Here is a 17,109-nt window from a genome sequence, read left to right as displayed (position 1 = left end):
ACTCTACCAACTTCGATAAAAGGCACACCTGTACAGTCGCGCCTGTGAGGAGTGGGAATGGAAACAGGAGAGCAGAGAGGACAGAACACACAATGTATGGAAGTCACGTTCATTTAGTTTTTTAGATTTACTTATTTTCTGTATGTGAGTGCTCTATCTGCAAGCCAGAAGAAGGTATCAGATCCCATTATAGATGGTTGTGAGCCACCATGTGGCTGCTGGGAATTGAACTCAAGACCTCTAGAAGAGCAGCCAGTGCTCTTAACTGCTGAGTCATCTTTCCAGCCCCAAGCCATGTTTATTTTATGCATTCTTTAACATATAGTTTGAATTCTTCATGTCATCTATGTTCATTTGTTAAGTAAAATAATAGTTGAAGCAGATCAGACTGTGGATAAACACTATAGATCAGACTATAAACTAGAAAACATGTTACAAATGTCTACAAAACCATTTGATAACATGCATTTTAAACAGACCTTTAAAACACAAAAAGTCAAAGCTGCAGGGATGGCTCAACGGTTAAGGGTACTTGCTGCTCTTGCAGAGGACGCTGGTTCAACTCCCGGCACCCACATGGTAGCTCACAAACATCTGAAACTCCCATTCCAGGGGATCCAATGCCTTCTTCTGACCTCCACAGGTACCAGGGACACACATAAGCACACCTACATGCATGCAGCCAAAACACTCACACACATAAAAATAACAATTAAAAAATAAAAAGTATGTATGTATGTAAACTAAAAACCACCAAGAACTTCATCTGAATAAATTTCCAAATTTCTTACTAACTTTCACATGGTAGCTGCAAGAGTGTTTGCCCTAAAAACCATACTTCTAGAAGCCTTTCCAAGGGACATAATCCTAATTACATAAGCAATAATGTCTCATTAGGTGTCACTCATAAGGAAATGCTGAACCAATCTAAACGACAAAGAAAAGAAACTGTTTAAAAGCATAGTAGTAAAAATCCAGCCCCCGGGAAGGGGAGGCAGGAAGATGCGTATCATGAGGCAGACTGTGATACATATCAAAATTCAATCCAGCCTGGGCTACACAAAACTCTGCCTAAAACAACAAAAAAAGGAAGAAAAAAAATCATGGTGCAAATACATGAAGAGAAATTATACAGACATTAAAAACTATGCAGCACTAAAGAAAAAGAGGGGGGAAATTATACAGATCTATGTTTTAATCTGAAAAAACAGACCAGAAAATAAGAAGAGATGAAAACAGCAAAACAGTATCATTGTATCATTTAAATAATTTAGATAATAACAAGTACAATTACTTAGATTGTGTAAATTTATGCTTATTTAAAATACATTCTTTGAAAAAGAAAGACTACTGGCTGGTGGAGCTGGCTTGGTGGGTAAAGGCATTTGCTGCACAAGTCTGGTGACCTGGATTTGATGCCTGGAATCCATGGAGAGGTAGAAGGTTGAAAGTAATTGCACGTGGTTGTCATCCACGGATACATCGTACACTCACACGATAATGATAAAGTGTGTGTGTGGAGGGGGGTTATGTCTGTGTTTTCCCTGCATGTAGTCTGTGTACCACACAGGAGGCCAGAAGAGGGCACTGGATCCCCTGAAACTAGAGTTACAGAGTGTTGGGAGCCATCACCATGTGTGTGCTGGAATCCAATTCTGGTCCCCTGGGAAAGCAGCCGCTCCTCTTAAGCCCTGAGCCATCGCTCCGGCGGCTCCTGTTTTGTTTTGAAATAAGAATACTATCAAAGGAAGCAGAGATTTACAAGTTCGTGAAAAAACTGTCTGGCTACCCTAGATTTTTAAGTCAAATCATCGTATTTTGGAAATAACATAACTTATGTGAGTACAGTGCAAATTTTTTTCTTTCTGGCTATAAAAGACTCAAATATAACCTTACCTCTTGCCTAGAAAGAGTCATGGGAAGTTTTTCCTCTGCCAGTTCAAGTTCCAACACTGGATTTGATGACGTTAGTGGCTTCTGGTCATCCTCTTTTGGCTGTATCTATATTAATAGCCCAAAGAAATAAAATTTAAACTTGCCAGCATATTTCTATTCACCATCTATCACCTTAGCTGTCCACATGAAAGAAGAGTGTTTATACTGAAGGTCTAACTACCTGTTCCTCTGAGCAAAGGCTGCAGAGTAACCGTGCATGCTTTCAAGAGCTGATCAAACATCCATTTCAGGAACATGGCACGTGGAAAGCATGCACGTGGGAGAGCGCATTCTTGCTCTAAAGGAGTGGCAAGACTACAGCCATTTCTGAAACAAAAACTCAACAGTGCCGAAATCTGAACTCAATTTCTCCCCAGATGCTAAAACAGCCCACATCTCTCTTGAAAACAATCCATTTGCCTCTCCTCTGTGAGAAAATTATCTCGAGGGTTAGCCAATTGCTGCTTACCTTTAAAATGAAGACTAAAGAACCACTTCCCAACAGAATCTGTGAAGCAGCAAGCTAGACCTTCTCTATTTTGCTTCTTCAGACATATCACTCACCTTAGATAAACCACTACTAGGCATGCTGAAAATGCTTAGGGCTGGGCACTACTGGATGACAAGATGAGCTGCCAACCTTGAGGAAGCAGAATAAAGACTGGAATGCCATCCAAGGAGTATGGACACCTTTGCTCATATGAACCTATGGGGGAAATGTCTTCATCTATTTTTTCGTATCTGGGCAGGAGTCACAGTCAGAGACTGGGAAAACTGAGTCTGGCAATTTATAAGCCTGGAAACATACTCAAGTGTGGTTTCCATTCAACCACAAACTAAGTTTAAAATTCAGAAGTAGGAATAAGATTCAAAGAGACAAAGATCTGCTTTAAGAAACTACTGTCCCATTAAGAAAATCTGTACAATAAAAATCATGCAATTCATGATTCTATAGCTTAGGTTAAAGGTAAAGTAAAACAGAGATTAAAAACTAACTTTTTGAATACTTACACAGGTCGGACCAGCATTAAGCCTTCAAAATGGAGTCTAGCTCCTACAAAGGAGTAAAAGCAGTACACACTATCCTGCCGCGACTCCAGGGAGGGAGGGTTGTTAAAGAGCAAAAAAGTTACCATTCTTTTTAATCACATAAGCAGGTATTTCTCCCATCTAAGAGCTGATGCATTTTTAATTATATAATGGCAGCTGGCAGCTCTGGGACCAAGATCCAAGACATTTGGTCAGTCAGATTCAAGGCTACAGCACTACTGCCATAGAAATTATTTTGCTTCACCCCTTCTCCTTATATAAGAAAAAAGAAACAAAAAACAAAAAAATAGAAAGACAAAAACCCTGCTCACATCACCAAAAGGATCTACACAAAGCAAAAGCTGCACTATATTAAACTATTTTCCTCCCTTCTCTAAAGGTAGCAAAGGTTCACACTTAGAGACAAAGTCAGCAAAGAAGTGCATGATAAAGGAGTCTTACTCCAGGCCAAGCCTAGGCATGATGCTGGGCAAGCAAAGCATGAGAACTCTTCTTTCTGCATATCTGCTCAATGGTTATTTACACAGAACATCTTTTACTGTCCTAAACTAGAAGCAAATGAAGTTGGTATCTTTACAGAAAACTATCAAAATAAAAATATAAACTTTTAAACTTCTATCTTTAAAAATATTTCTTTGATACTTGCCTTTTTCCAACAGTAAAAAAATAAAGCCAAATGCATACAGAGTGCATCTACATTCTTCATGCTTTCCTCTACAAATGCTATGCTATATAAATTAATTTCCAGAACTTCCTCCATTCCATGCACAGGAGTATTATCAAGTGTATGATTCAGTGTATTTCTTCAGACCCTGTTACTTGGGAGCTAAGAACACTAAACTAGTCCGCTTTAAAACAACTGAAACAATTTCTCCACCCTCCCAAGAAAAACCCCAATCATCAACTAGGCAATGTGACATAGTGTTTCAGTCATGCATCTAAAGCACACAAAGGAAGCCTTTCAGGCAGTTCACTTATTTCCAAACTCTTCTTCTAACCAATAGACTACACAGCATCACAAATGCTGCCCCATGTTTAAAACAAACAGAAGCATACAAAGGGCTGAGTACTCTGTTGCAGGCAGGAGTACTGGGCCTAAGAGGCATTATCAACAGATCTAACAGAAAACCAACTGCTTAAAGTGCTCAGGAGGAACCAGAGACAATCCTGCTGCCAGTACAATCAAGGCTGAATGAACAGTGTTTTGAGTTCTTTCAAAACACAGTATTTTACTGGGAGAGGTGGGGGGAAGAGTGGTGGAGATGAAGATGAGGCAGTATCAGAACCAGGGCTTAATTAAAGAAAAAAATCAAGCTTTGATCTCAAGCCAGTTCATGCTGTCCACAGAAAGCCAAACCATTCCAAGCCAAAAGTCATGCATGTATTTTCCTGAATTCAAGATCTGTTTTTTTGTTTTGTTTTGTTTTTAAAGCCAAACCAAAACCAAAAATTCATACCTCTCCAGATGGCTTCTCATTTATAGGCTAATGTGTAACATTGATAAATTGAACAGAGATCAATAATTTTGTTATTTAACAACAGCTATATAAATTTAAATTCAGAAATATATGACTTAGATAAAACCTTGAACTTATACCTTGTAGCCACATCTTTCAAAATATGCTTCCTCTTCCTTTTTTGCAAGTTCACTCCGCTTGAAATATTTTTTATTTTCCTATCAAAGAAAAAAAACAGTAAGTTAATAATGTATCCTTGGCAGAAATTCATGCCCCACAGTTATCAAGTACTCTTAGAAACCTTTGAAAACACTTCAGCTTTCAAGAATTTGGTAATGTTTTTAGTTCTTGAGACAGTCACACTGGGCCCCTGTATGGAGGCCCCTCCACCAGAGGGCCTGTGTTCTGATGTGTGATAAACAGTATTCTACTTGAACTCTAATAGGAGTTCTCACAGCAGAGAATACACCACAGTATTTTCAAAATGTTTTTGTTTTCATTCACTTTCCTGACATCTAAGTTCAAAGATAATTTCTACAGACAGATTCACTAGGAACCTTTTGTTATTTTCTCCTAACCAGAACAGATATTACGGCATATAGAGCCAGTTCCAAAAATCTCATCAATACGAGCACTCCAAAAGAATGTGTAAGGCCTCCTCACCTGGAATCAATCTTACCATATCAATTCTGGATTTCGTTAGTTATAACTCCTCCTTTGTATCAAATGAAAACCTAATTCAAAATGTTCTTACAATGACCAGTATTAAATGAAAGACCATAAACTTTTAGAAGACAGCACCTTTACAATTTACTCAAATGTCTCAAGCAAGTAGAATGCTGGCTGGCTCACATGCCAAATAGTCACTTAACTTTTAAGAAACTGCCCATCTGTTTTCCCAACTGGTCACATTGTTTTAATCACCCAACAAGACACAGAAAACAACACACCATTAAAAAACTGACAAACTGAAGATAGGTACATGACTGCAGCCCCAGCACTTGGGAGGCTGAGGCATCAATTCAAGGCCGACTTGGATGATCTAGCAAGACTGTGTAGCAAGAATTGAAAGAAAGGAGGAGAGGGAAGAGGAGGGTGAGGACGAAAACAAACAGTGCTCTATCAAAATCCAAAGCCGCTGGTGATTTCCATCTGGCTGAACCAAGCAATGCTCACCAGGCAGTGGTTGTGGCGAAGGTCTACAGGATCACATTCCTAATTGGTGGCCTGGCACTGCTACCTCAAGGTTCACCCTGACACCATGGTGGACATTTTTCTTCAGAAGTTGCCACCAGCAGCTACAAGATTCACTAACAGTTTCAAATACTTCTATCAGCTGCAACCTGAGATGCTGCAGAGGATTTATGATGGCAAGTTTGTGACCCAGTTGAGGGCCCCCATCTGGGAGGAAATCTCAGACATCAAAGAGGAAGGGAACCTGGAAGCTGTCATGAATGGCTCGGATAAGAGCACAGGGAAGTAAGTACCTTGAAGACCCAGTGGAATCCTACAGTACCCTACTTCCTGCAGCTCTGAACACTCTGCAGTGCCTCGTACAGAATCGGAGGAGACCAGGCACCAGGAGCTGGCTGACGCCATCCTGGCTGAGAGCAGGCAGGTCTAGGACCACCAGCACCCAACAGGCTATATACAGAGAGCAGGCGGAACAGCCGGCTGACACCACCCTGCCCTGGTGCATGCAGGTCCAGGTATACCAGCATCTGTCATCTATATAGCCTATATAGGGAGAGCAAAGGAGTTACTGTCAGCTCCGAGGGCACCAGAGTGAGGAGATGGCTGGGATCAGAGCAGAGCAGAGGGTGGTCAAAAGTTGAGGCCTGTGGTCAACATGCTGGGCCTGGGAGAGTGTTTTCGGGTATCACTGAAATAGTGTAGGGTGCCTAAGTAGTAACGAAGTCCTCACCACTGCCACTGTGCTGCTGAAGACATGGACACACGGGGACACGAACACGAACAAACATGCAAGCATGCACACACCCCTTCTCAGATTCCTGGTGCAATGTTTTCTCTCCTGGAGTTTTAGCTAGCATCTATGCTCATCTCTCTGGTTCCTGACCACCACCACCACCCCCATACACACCCTACCTGGCTGTTTTCCAATCTATACTGATTGTCTTGTTGATAAGCCCAAGAGCCCCTGCCATGCTCTCCCCCATCCATAAATATAAATGTCCTCTGTTACACACACACACACACACACACACACACAGCTTTTACTCATCAAAACGTACTATTAATGAAATAACAGATAGTCCAATCTGGAAGAAAATATCCAAAAGACATATACTTATGAAAGAAAGTGGTGAGATATATAAAGGAGTCCAGATAATCAATTAAAAAAAACTAACCTAATTTAAATTTGCAAGCTGTTTTAACACTTCACAAAAGATACATAAGCATCTAAAAAAAATCACAGAAAAAGTACTTAATATAATTTATCAGGAAGATGTAAATAAGAACCGCACAAATACCTCTCCACTGAGAAGTCTGGCAACATGAACTGCTGGTCAGAGTGCAGACAGGCCAACTCTCCGACACTGCTCATGGATATGTAACATGGTACAGCCAGTGGAGCCGGGCGTTGGTGGCGCACGCCTTTAATCCCAGCACTCGGGAGGCAGAGCCAGGCGGGTCTCTGTGAGTTCGAGGCCAGCCTGGGCTACCAAGTGAGCTCCAGGAAAGGCGCAAAGCTACACAGAGAAACCCTGTCTCGAAAAACTAAAAAAAAAAAAAAAAAAAAAAAAAAAACACGACAGTGGCATGTTTACAGCTAGGCATACATGCACTCTATAACCTAGCACTTCCAAAGAGACATAAAAACAAAGCTTCCCAAAAGGTTCAGAATTTGCTCAACCAAATCTTAGAAACGGCTCAAATACTCATCACTAGGAGAATGGGTAACTGGATCTATTCAGAGAACAGAATACAATTTAAGAAATTAAAAAAAAAAATAAATGCAGGAAAATGAGTAATACTCTAAAAGTCGATTGTAGCACGAACCTAAATTGTCTTATTAATAAAAAACAAACACGGAGCCAGGTATTGGGTTGAACGTTGAAAGATCAGAGAAGCAGAACAAGTCACAGCTAACTTCACCTCGCCAATTCCTAAGCTGATCTCGTTTCCTCAAACTGGAAGCCTCTGTGTCCTCATCCGAATGGATCTCAAACGAACTGGTGCTAAAAGCTTAAAAAGCCGCCAGGCAGTGGTGGTCCACGTCTTTAATCCCAGCACTTGGGAGGCAGAGCCAAGTGGATCTTTGTGAGTTCGAGGCCAGCCTGGTCTACTGAGCAAGATCCAGGAAAGGAGCAAAGCTACACAGAGAAACCCTGTCTCGAAAAATTTAAAAAAAAAAAAAAAAAAAGCTTAAAAAGCCTTTAGTTCCTGGTCCTCGTGCCTTATATACCTTTCTCCTTCCTGCCATTGCTTCCTGGGATTAAAGGTGCCTGGCGGTTTCCAGGGTGGCTTTGAACTCAGAGATCCAGATGGATCTCTGCCTCCAGAATGCTAGGATTAAAGGCGTGTGTGCCACCATTTTCTGGCCTCTATGTCTGTCTAGTGGCTGTTCTGTTCTCTGACATCAGATAAGTTTATTAGGGTACACAATATATTGGGGGACACAGTATCACCATCTGATCAAACGAGGCTCCATATAAAAATGTACATCCTGCTTATGCAAAATTCTAGAGCAGGCAAAACCGAGGAAGGAAGACAACGGAGCAGTAGCTGCTTTCTTGGCTAATTCAGGCAGGCACCGATTAGAAAAGTGGAAGGTGCTATTTTAGCTCCTCGTGGAGACAGGGTTACACAGGTGTTTGCACTGGTCAAAAATCACTGAGCAATAAACTTAAGATCCATGTAGCCCTTCGCACGTAAATTTTTGCGCAAGCGCGCGCACTCACTCACTCACACTCACACACACTCTCTCTCTCTCTCTCTCTCTCTCTCTCTCTCTCTCTCTCTCTCTCTCTCTCACACACACACACACACACACACACACACACACAGGAACAAATAAGGACTGAACTCCATAACGTGTGCCAGACTGCTTAGGAGTAAAGCGTGCTGACTCTCAGCCACACGATTTGGAATGTCTAATGACCCCTAAGTTGTTTTCTTTACTCTACCTGCAGCTGGTATTGGTTAGGCGAGTAAGTGACTCAGACTAGGGTTCAAACCCACTCTTGCTAAGCTATAAGCTAGCAATTTGCCCCAGGACAGTGTGGCAGAACTGTCAACCCCACGCCCGCCCCAAATCCCCTCAGTACCCTCGCCCTCACCCCAACACCCGTCCACGCACAGGAACCCAATCCTCGAGCCCCAAACGCCACAGCCAAGGACCCTCACCACCAGCAGGTTCCTGTCCTCCACCAGCTGCCGCTTCCGCAGAATCTCCGACTTCAGGATGTCCATCTCGCTGCCAGTGTCTATGCTCCACCTTGCCGCTCCAGCTCCTCGGCGGTCACCTCACCCCGCCAGGGGGGACGAACCGCCGCACTACCGGAGCCCAAAGAGCAGAGAACAACAACTGCCGGGGCCGCTTCCGGCGGAAGTCCAGATGAACGAGAGGACGGGAGGGAGCGGCCCCACCCCCCCCCCCCCCCCGCTAACTATTGTTGCCCCCTAGCGGCGCCCTCCGGTTACTCACCTGTGATTTTGGTAGACAGGTAGAGAAAAGAACAAAAGCCAGGCGTCCATGTCGGTTTGTCTCCTTTTTAATGGTTATTGTGCCCGGTTGAACCTGCTTGTTAGCTCCTGAAGCCTCTTTGTAGGGCATCTCAATTGTGTTGAGGCGAGATCTTCACTAGACGTTTGCTTCGTACTTTCTCAAGTTACGGGCTTGCCAAGAGGGTAAACATACTAGAGAATGAGAAAAACATGAATAATACTAGTTTCAAAATGGCAGTATTCATTAATGTACTTGTCTGTTCAATGTCTGAAAATTTGACATAATGAATTGTCTGTTCAAGGTCCTGTACATTTATGCTGCTTCCTGGTTATGTATTCAGCAATATTGGAGATATAACCATTCTTTCTTAAAACCCAGTCCAAGAAAAAAGTATGCTGAAATTGTTTTAATTTTGATTGTGATGCAGGGACTCACTATATTGCCTGGGCTGGTCTCAAACTCCTGATATCAAAGGAATCCTGCTGCCCCAACTTCAGAGTGCACCACCATACTTGGTAGATTTTTTTTTTAATTCTAGAACCATTTATAATGTATCTATTTCTGGCTCCATGCCACCAAAGCATTTTTATTATTAGTTGTCATAATTCAATAATACTTTGTTACTTTTTCCTATTCTAAAAGGAAAGAAATACAATTTAAACTTGACTATAGGTAAGATGGTTTGTCAAAATAAAAACTGAAAGGATGCTCATTTTCAATTTAGAAATTTTATTTTGTGTGTGTGTGTGTGTGTGTGTGTGTGTGTGTGTGTGTCTTAATAGGGTTATATTTCACCTAAAAGAGAGCCAGCAAGATGACTGAGCAGCTAAAGGCACTTGCTGCCAAGCCTGATGACCCGAGTTCAATCCCTGGAACCTACATGGAGGAAGAAAAGAGCCGACTCCCAAAGTTGTCCTCTGACCACATCCATGTATATGCACACAGGTGCACATGCATGCAAATGCACAATAAATGGATAAATGTGATAATTTTTAAAAGGTAAAAGATGCCTGACCTCTGCCAGAAATAAGCCAGCATAGGAAGATGACTCATACTCTGATTTAAAATGCCTTGTTGATTTTTAGAGTTTTTAAAAACTCAAGGTACTTCACAAAATAAATGTCCTTGGATTAAACATGCTAACATTCTTGTATGAATATTTGTTGCCATGAGTCAAACCATTTATCAGCATCCTTCTGATTTAGGAACTAGAGATTATAACGCCAAAACCTGAAGTGTTGGCGTGGCTGAATGCTATCAGAGTGAGAGTTCACAGAGGACACAAAGTGACCGGGTGAACTATTGGTGTACTAGTTAGTATCAAAAGTACTGCTATCCAAAGGTACTAGTTCCTTTTCAATTTCCAACTTTGATCTTTATGTTTATGCAAATGTGTATTAAATCATGATGCGGGTCTCAGATCAAATAATTAAAGAGGTGAATACTTGAAGGAGCAAACCTATGAACAGCTTAAACTACAGTACAGAAGAATGAGGGAAAGGTGGCCAGGACCGCTTAGAAGCAGTCCAAGGGATAGATCAATCCTGCTAGCTAGAAAATATGTACAACATTGCACCACATATGGTACTTTAAAAGTGAGACATTAGCTATAAATCAAAGTTCCTAAATTGGGGAATGGCTAAATTATAGGCCATAGACACAAATGAATAACATGAAACTACATTTCAAAAAATACTGAACAATAGCAATGCTCATAATAGGCTTTCTTCTAAGTAATGAATGTGTAAGTATAGCCTGTAAGACCAGCAAGATGGCCCAGCAGGTGGGTGTGCTTGTGCGTGGGCCTTCCAAGCTGACTTTGACCCCTGAATCCTACAGGGTGAACAACTCTAGAGATTCATACTTTGACCTCAACACACACACACACACACACACACACACACACACACACACACACACACATACACACACACAGCATGGCACACACTTGTCCCTTCACAAACACACAAATAAATAAATATTTTAAAATGTAAGTAAATGTAACATGTAATCTCTAGTGTATAACAAAAACACAGAAACAAAGTTATTAGAAGGAAATATGCCAAAATGAAGTTGTTACATAGGCAGCAGATCCACTGGTAAGTATAAGCACCTTCTTTATGCTAGAATTTGGTACAAATTCCATAATTTGGATAAAATTCAGTTATCAGTCATCTCCTGTTTTATTACTGAAATTTTAATAGTTTCCCCTATCTCTTTTTTTAATTAAACATGATAAATTTTAAGTAATTCCTATACAAGACAGCAAGGGGGTAGGGAAATAATATTTCAGAGTAGTCATGACCATTCAATTGAATCCTCCAGTCTCTGATACGACCTCTCCACTCCTGTAAGAGATATAGCCCAAACCAAGTCCCAAGGCATAGTTCCTGTCCACGAAGAAGGTCCTAGTGAGCTTAGAGAGCACAGAATAGGCCCTGGAAGCTTAGATATTGTTAGGTTATATGATATAGTGGTGCATATGGGCCATAGTATTCACAGAACTTAAAAATAGCCCTCTTCTGAGAGATGAAGTAGTATAAATCAATACATGGTTGATGAGATTATTCCTTGGAAGGAGCAATGCATCCTAAGAAATTATCTGTCAGTTATGGAGACTGGAGGGAAATATCAAATGTTATCAGGATGATTTGTTTTGTTGTAATCCTAATGGATAAAATATAACTTTATAAAAAGAAGGGATAAATAATCATATACAGTGGGTCTCAATCGTTAGCATCTCTCATAATAACCTGTTGGGTGTTTTTAATCATAAACTACTGGTTTCCACACTCTAGGATTTCCAAGTGAGGCAGATGCTGCTGATCCATGGACCACACATAGAGAACTGATGGTCTATTGCTTCATAATCTCCCTATAGGAAAAGGGTAAATCAGAAACAGTCCGTGTCCTATCTTGAGGGATAGAGGACAGGAGGAAACATGTATCTGTGTATTTATGTATTTGCAACATTGTCATGGGCACCATGTTAGGGTCCTACCTCCTCTCCAGTGAGATTTCTGATGACCTAACAGGAAGGGAGCAGGCTCCCTTTGGGTCCAGCCACATTTACATGGGTGTTTTGTTAAATGTGACTATGGGCAGATACAAAATTCAATCCAGGGCAGAGGCCCCTCTCCCTTCTTTAGGAAACAGAAATTGGAATTCCATCAGTCTCCCCAAGAGTCAGGAAATAAACATGTGAATTTGAAAATGATAGATAGCCATTTCTGTGGCAAGAACCAGACTGGTTGATACCAACCCACAAGACATTGTTAAGGAATTTTGTGAATCAGTTGTTAAGCATAGCTCTTATTAAAAATTAAATAAGTTTATCTACAATTAAGTATTATAAGTGAAGGTAACAAGTACACAGAACCTATTACCTACTTGTGACTTACTATCTGTGCTCTTGGGTTTTTGACATCTGTATCTTTGTGCTTGATGAGATCATGTTAGTAGTTTCAAATCAACCATAGGCCAGAGTAGTCTGTGTTCTCCAGAAGAACAGAAGCACCAGGATACATATAGAGAGCATCAATTTTCTTCTAATTACAAGGAGGCTATATCCTGATAAATACACTGTGTTAGTTCTCCTTCTTGTTCCTGCAGCCAATGACCTGACAAGAAGCGATTTCTGGAAGAACAATTTTATTTTGGCTTACAGTTTGAGGGGTCACACAGCTCACCGTGTACAGAAAGCATGGCAGTGAAACCACGGAACAGCTGGCCACGTGGCATCTGCAGTTAGAAAGTGAAGCAAGATGAGCACCAGTGTCCAGCTCATTTTCTCCGTGCATTGGCACTGCCCACAGCCAATCTACATCTTACCTCTTCACTTAACCCTTTGTGGAAACAATCTGATGGATACACCCAGAGATGTGTTTCCATGGTGATAATAAATTCAGTAAAGATGATAGTGAAGAGTATGCATCACAGTCATCAAGAATATCATAACTTGAAAATAAATTTTTGATTCCTACCCTCACAAATACCTGCTTAGCAGCATGCATACAGTAAGCACACTATAGAAAACTGATTGCCATCCAGAATCTCAAGATAGTATCTTACCAGGTATCACTAACCTGGGGAGAAGGTCAAAATCCCAAGGACGATTTCTACTACATGTGTATTGCTTTTGCAGAATTGTCAAAAATGTTTAAGTCTAACCATTGCTACTATAAGAGACTCATATAGGAATTGGTTTACATGATTATGGCAACCTGAAAGTTTCCCTTCCATCTGCAAGCTGAAGAACTAGGAAAGCTAGTGCTAATTCAGTCTGAAGTTTTGAGAATTTGGGCAGGGCAATAGCATGGTATGCTGGTTAAGCCTCGAAGGCCAAGGACTGAAGAGCCAGGAACTCTTGATGCTCGTTAAGAGCCCACAGACATATCTACAAATAATGTTTTAGAGGCTGTTTGGGCCTCTCATAGATCAGGCAAGTTGACACATAACACTAACCACAGTGGGAGTACGTATGCCACAGAAATTGGGAAATATTACAGGTCAATGCTTAATCTAACATTTTGTTGCTGGTTTATGTCTCAAACAATAAGGTGGTGAGTGATAGAAATATCTGACATTGACCTCTAGTCTCCACACACAAGATTCCCCCTCATACCCATATATACAAAAATATGGATATAGTATTAATAATACAGGTTAGGATTTCTCAAACTTGGCAACTCTTCATCATGGGAGGGAAGTCTCAAGCCCTTGCTCAGTAAATGGATCAGTAGCATGCCATTCTCTAGTTATGACCAACAAACATGTCCTGGTCACTGCTAAGCATTGCCTGAGGAGCTAATCTCATTTCTCTGCAGTGGAGAACCATCGATACAAAATAAGTTAAAAGACGTGGTGTCTGTAGTCATCACTTATAAACAAAACAAAAACCTTTAAGAAATATTCTTCAGAGTATTTTAAGACCATTGTCTGATGCAATAGTCTCTCATATCATTGACAAATAAGTGTAGTTCTGATATGCATCTTCATTGTTTCACTTTTGTCTTATTCATTCATCTAAACAAAAATATCACCCAGCACTCGTGTGAGAGCTGGGCTTCTTCGTCAATTACGACCATATGTTAGCTCAGGACACAAGAGTTCTGTGAAAATCAGTGGAAACATTCTGCAAGAATAAACTGGATGTATGGAATTTACAATAAAGACTACCACATGTTTTGTTGTTATTTATAAATTGTGTCCTCCACACACTTTGCATCAGTAAAACATTGTATGTATATATGTGCACACTTCTGCAGAGAGAACAAATATTTAAAGTTTTACCAGCATGGTACTAGACATTATCCTCCTCTCCTAATGGCGTGGTTACTATACAACTGGAAACAGTTTTGCTAAAGCCAAGTTAGAAGTCAAAAAAGAAGAGTAAGATCATTTACAAGAAAAAAAAATTGAATGGCAGGCAGTGAAGGGCAAACCCTGGGGCCTCTGAATTGCTAATTTTCCACTCCGATCTTCCTAGTCTATGGCTTGCATTGGCTTCTGAAAACTAAGTCTTTATGCTGTATTGTTTCTGAAACTAGGATGCATCCTACAACCGATGTGTTTGTTGTGAGTATTGTGGCATTTTGCCCTAATTCTCTCTTCAGATCAAAGCATCCCTCTTCCACCTACTGGGAATACTTGTTGAAGGCACAGCAGCATCCCTTACAGGGCATTGCCCCGGCCCTCAGGCACTCACTCCTCACACAAGCCATCCCAATCAATAGCTAGTGTGGAAATGTAAAGGCCTCACTTCAATGCTTCAACTTGAGAAAATCTAACACGTCTTTCCAGCTCTGTGTAGACTTTCCCCCAAGGATCACGGGTCTCAATGCAACCTCATTCCTCTGCCAAATCCCGCCTTCCTCATTTCCTCCATGAGGTATTCCAAGAGCACTGCCTGAGAAAGGACAGCCATTCACAAGCAAAGTGAAGAAATGCTTTGACCAAGCGACACAGGAAATTAAAAAACTGGCCTTCCAGTTTTTAGATCAGTCATGTTTGTGGAGATTGTTAGTGAGAATTATCCTGGAGTCCAATCCGGGGCTGGTAACAAGATTGAATTAAAGAATGTTTAAGAATGCTGGAAGTTGAGAAGCAGGAGGGGGCTGGAGAGTCTACAAATATCCGTCTTCCTTGCTAAGCCCACACTGAGACACCTGCTGACGGGTCTGGTGCCATGTTTTTTCTTAAATATTCAAAATGGTCACTGAAGGGCAGCCTATAGAGAACGGGCCACCCTTCCCTTCCTAAGCAGTTCTTGTCTGCTAGTGTCTCCTGTTCTCTTCATCCAAAGCTTCTACACTGTTCTCCTAGCAGTGTGTTTGCCATCAATTCAATAGGGAGTTAGAGAAAACTTCAAGGTTAGGAAGAGGAAAGGGGCAGTAACCAGAGCTTCTAAAGAAGAAGAGGGAATCTCCTGTAGCCTACTGATCATAAACTTGGAAATCTTGAATCGGGCAAAGTTATGAAACTTGATAAGATAAAAAGGTAGATTATTGAATCTACTTTTAAAAAGGAACTACTTAGGCTGGAGAGATGGCTCAGAGGTTAAAAGCAGTGGCTGCTCTTCCAGAAGTCCTGAGTTCAATTCCCAGTAACCACATGGTGGCTCACAACCATCTGTAGCGAGATCTGGTGCCCTCTTCTGGCCTGCAGGCATATATTCAGGTAGAAAGAACACTTGTATACATAATAAATAATTTTTTAAAAAATGAACTACTTGTTTTAAACGCTCCAAACCATAGAGTAGGCACAAAAAAAATTAAAAAAAAAAATCTGCAGTGAACCATGACCACACCTAACAGTGACTTTGAAATCTCCAAAAAGATGTTGGGATCCCACAATGATGATTCCACATGGACTATGATAAAGCCATTAAGCTGATTAATACCACCCAAAGATCGGCTTTTGACTATAAACTACTCAGGACAATTTCGAGATGGCTAGCTGAGATGATCTAGATTCACAGACTACTCAAGCAAGGACTTGAGACAAGGCATACATTTTCCCATTATGCAGAAACTGGACAACAAATGATACAGCTATCTCTCCTATGACTTGACAATTAATCCAAAATTTTTCTTATCAGGATTCCCCTAAAGATGCCTTCACCCCCAGAAAGCAGGAAGTAATTTTAAGAAAACAACGCCCACATTCCCAAGAGGTGGAGTGGGTGGTTTTTGGTTGTTCAATGGCTTATGAATAATTGTCATTGATTAGGATGGTTGGTTACAAGTTGTTATTGTTAATGGTCAGGAAAAAGACTAAACAAAGGAGATAAGATTCAGAGTTCTTGTTTTAAAAAAAAGGAAAGAGAAAAAAGGATATAGATAAGAGGTAGATTATTGAATCTACTCTGAAAAAAAGATAGAGAAATAACAGAATAAAAGGGTAGATTATTAAATATACTCTGAAAAGAAAAAGAGAAAGATATATAAATGATAAAAGGTAGATTTTTAATCTACTAAGAAAAGAAAAAAGAGAGAATATGGATATGATATTATAAAAAGGTAGATTATTGAATCTACTTTTAAAAAGGAACTACTTGTTTTAAATAGGATAAGTAATGAAATTTTTTGTCTGAATTTGTGAAATGTTAATGGACTGGACATTGCTAATGTAATTCTTGACTGTATATATTGTATATATTTATTGTATATACTTTTTCTTATATTAGTTTAAATTTTTATTTTAAACAAAAAAAGAGGAAATGTGGTTGATATATTGTGCACCCCAATAAACTTATCTGAGGGTCAGAGAACAGAACAGCCACTATATTCAACATAGAGGATAGGCAGTGGTAGCACACTTCTTTAATCCTAGCATTCTGGAGCCAGACATGGTGGCACACACCTTTAATCCCAGCACTTGAGATCTCATGTCTTGCTTGGGAAAGACACATGCCTTTAATCCCAGGAAGTGATGGCAGGAAGCAGAAAGGTATATAAGGCATGAGGACCAAGAACT

The 17,109-nt window shown here is 40.6% G+C and overlaps 1 protein-coding gene across 2 annotated transcripts in view; it reads right to left on the bottom strand.

Moving 5' to 3' along the window:
* The window catches only part of Prpf18 (pre-mRNA processing factor 18), a 38,745-nt gene extending 29,739 nt beyond the window's left edge, over positions 1-9,006 (bottom strand). The window contains exons 1-4 of one of the 2 annotated variants that reach the window (XM_028895085.2): positions 8,811-9,006; positions 4,583-4,660; positions 4,443-4,469; positions 1,897-2,001 (exon numbers count right to left, since the gene is read on the bottom strand). In XM_028895085.2, coding sequence (XP_028750918.1) covers positions 1,897-2,001; positions 4,443-4,469; positions 4,583-4,660; positions 8,811-8,876 — 276 coding nt within the window. In that variant the 5' untranslated portion in view covers positions 8,877-9,006. The remainder of the gene's footprint in view (positions 1-1,896; positions 2,002-4,442; positions 4,470-4,582; positions 4,661-8,810) is intronic. The other variant, XM_028895086.2, reaches the window with a different exon arrangement.
* Between the last annotated feature and the right edge of the window lie 8,103 nt (positions 9,007-17,109).

The sequence above is a fragment of the Peromyscus leucopus genome, chromosome 5, assembly GCF_004664715.2.
Source record: "Peromyscus leucopus breed LL Stock chromosome 5, UCI_PerLeu_2.1, whole genome shotgun sequence".
NCBI lineage: Eukaryota > Metazoa > Chordata > Mammalia > Rodentia > Cricetidae > Peromyscus > Peromyscus leucopus.
Note: the sequence above shows the minus strand (reverse complement) of the source record. Positions and strands in the feature narration are given on the sequence as shown.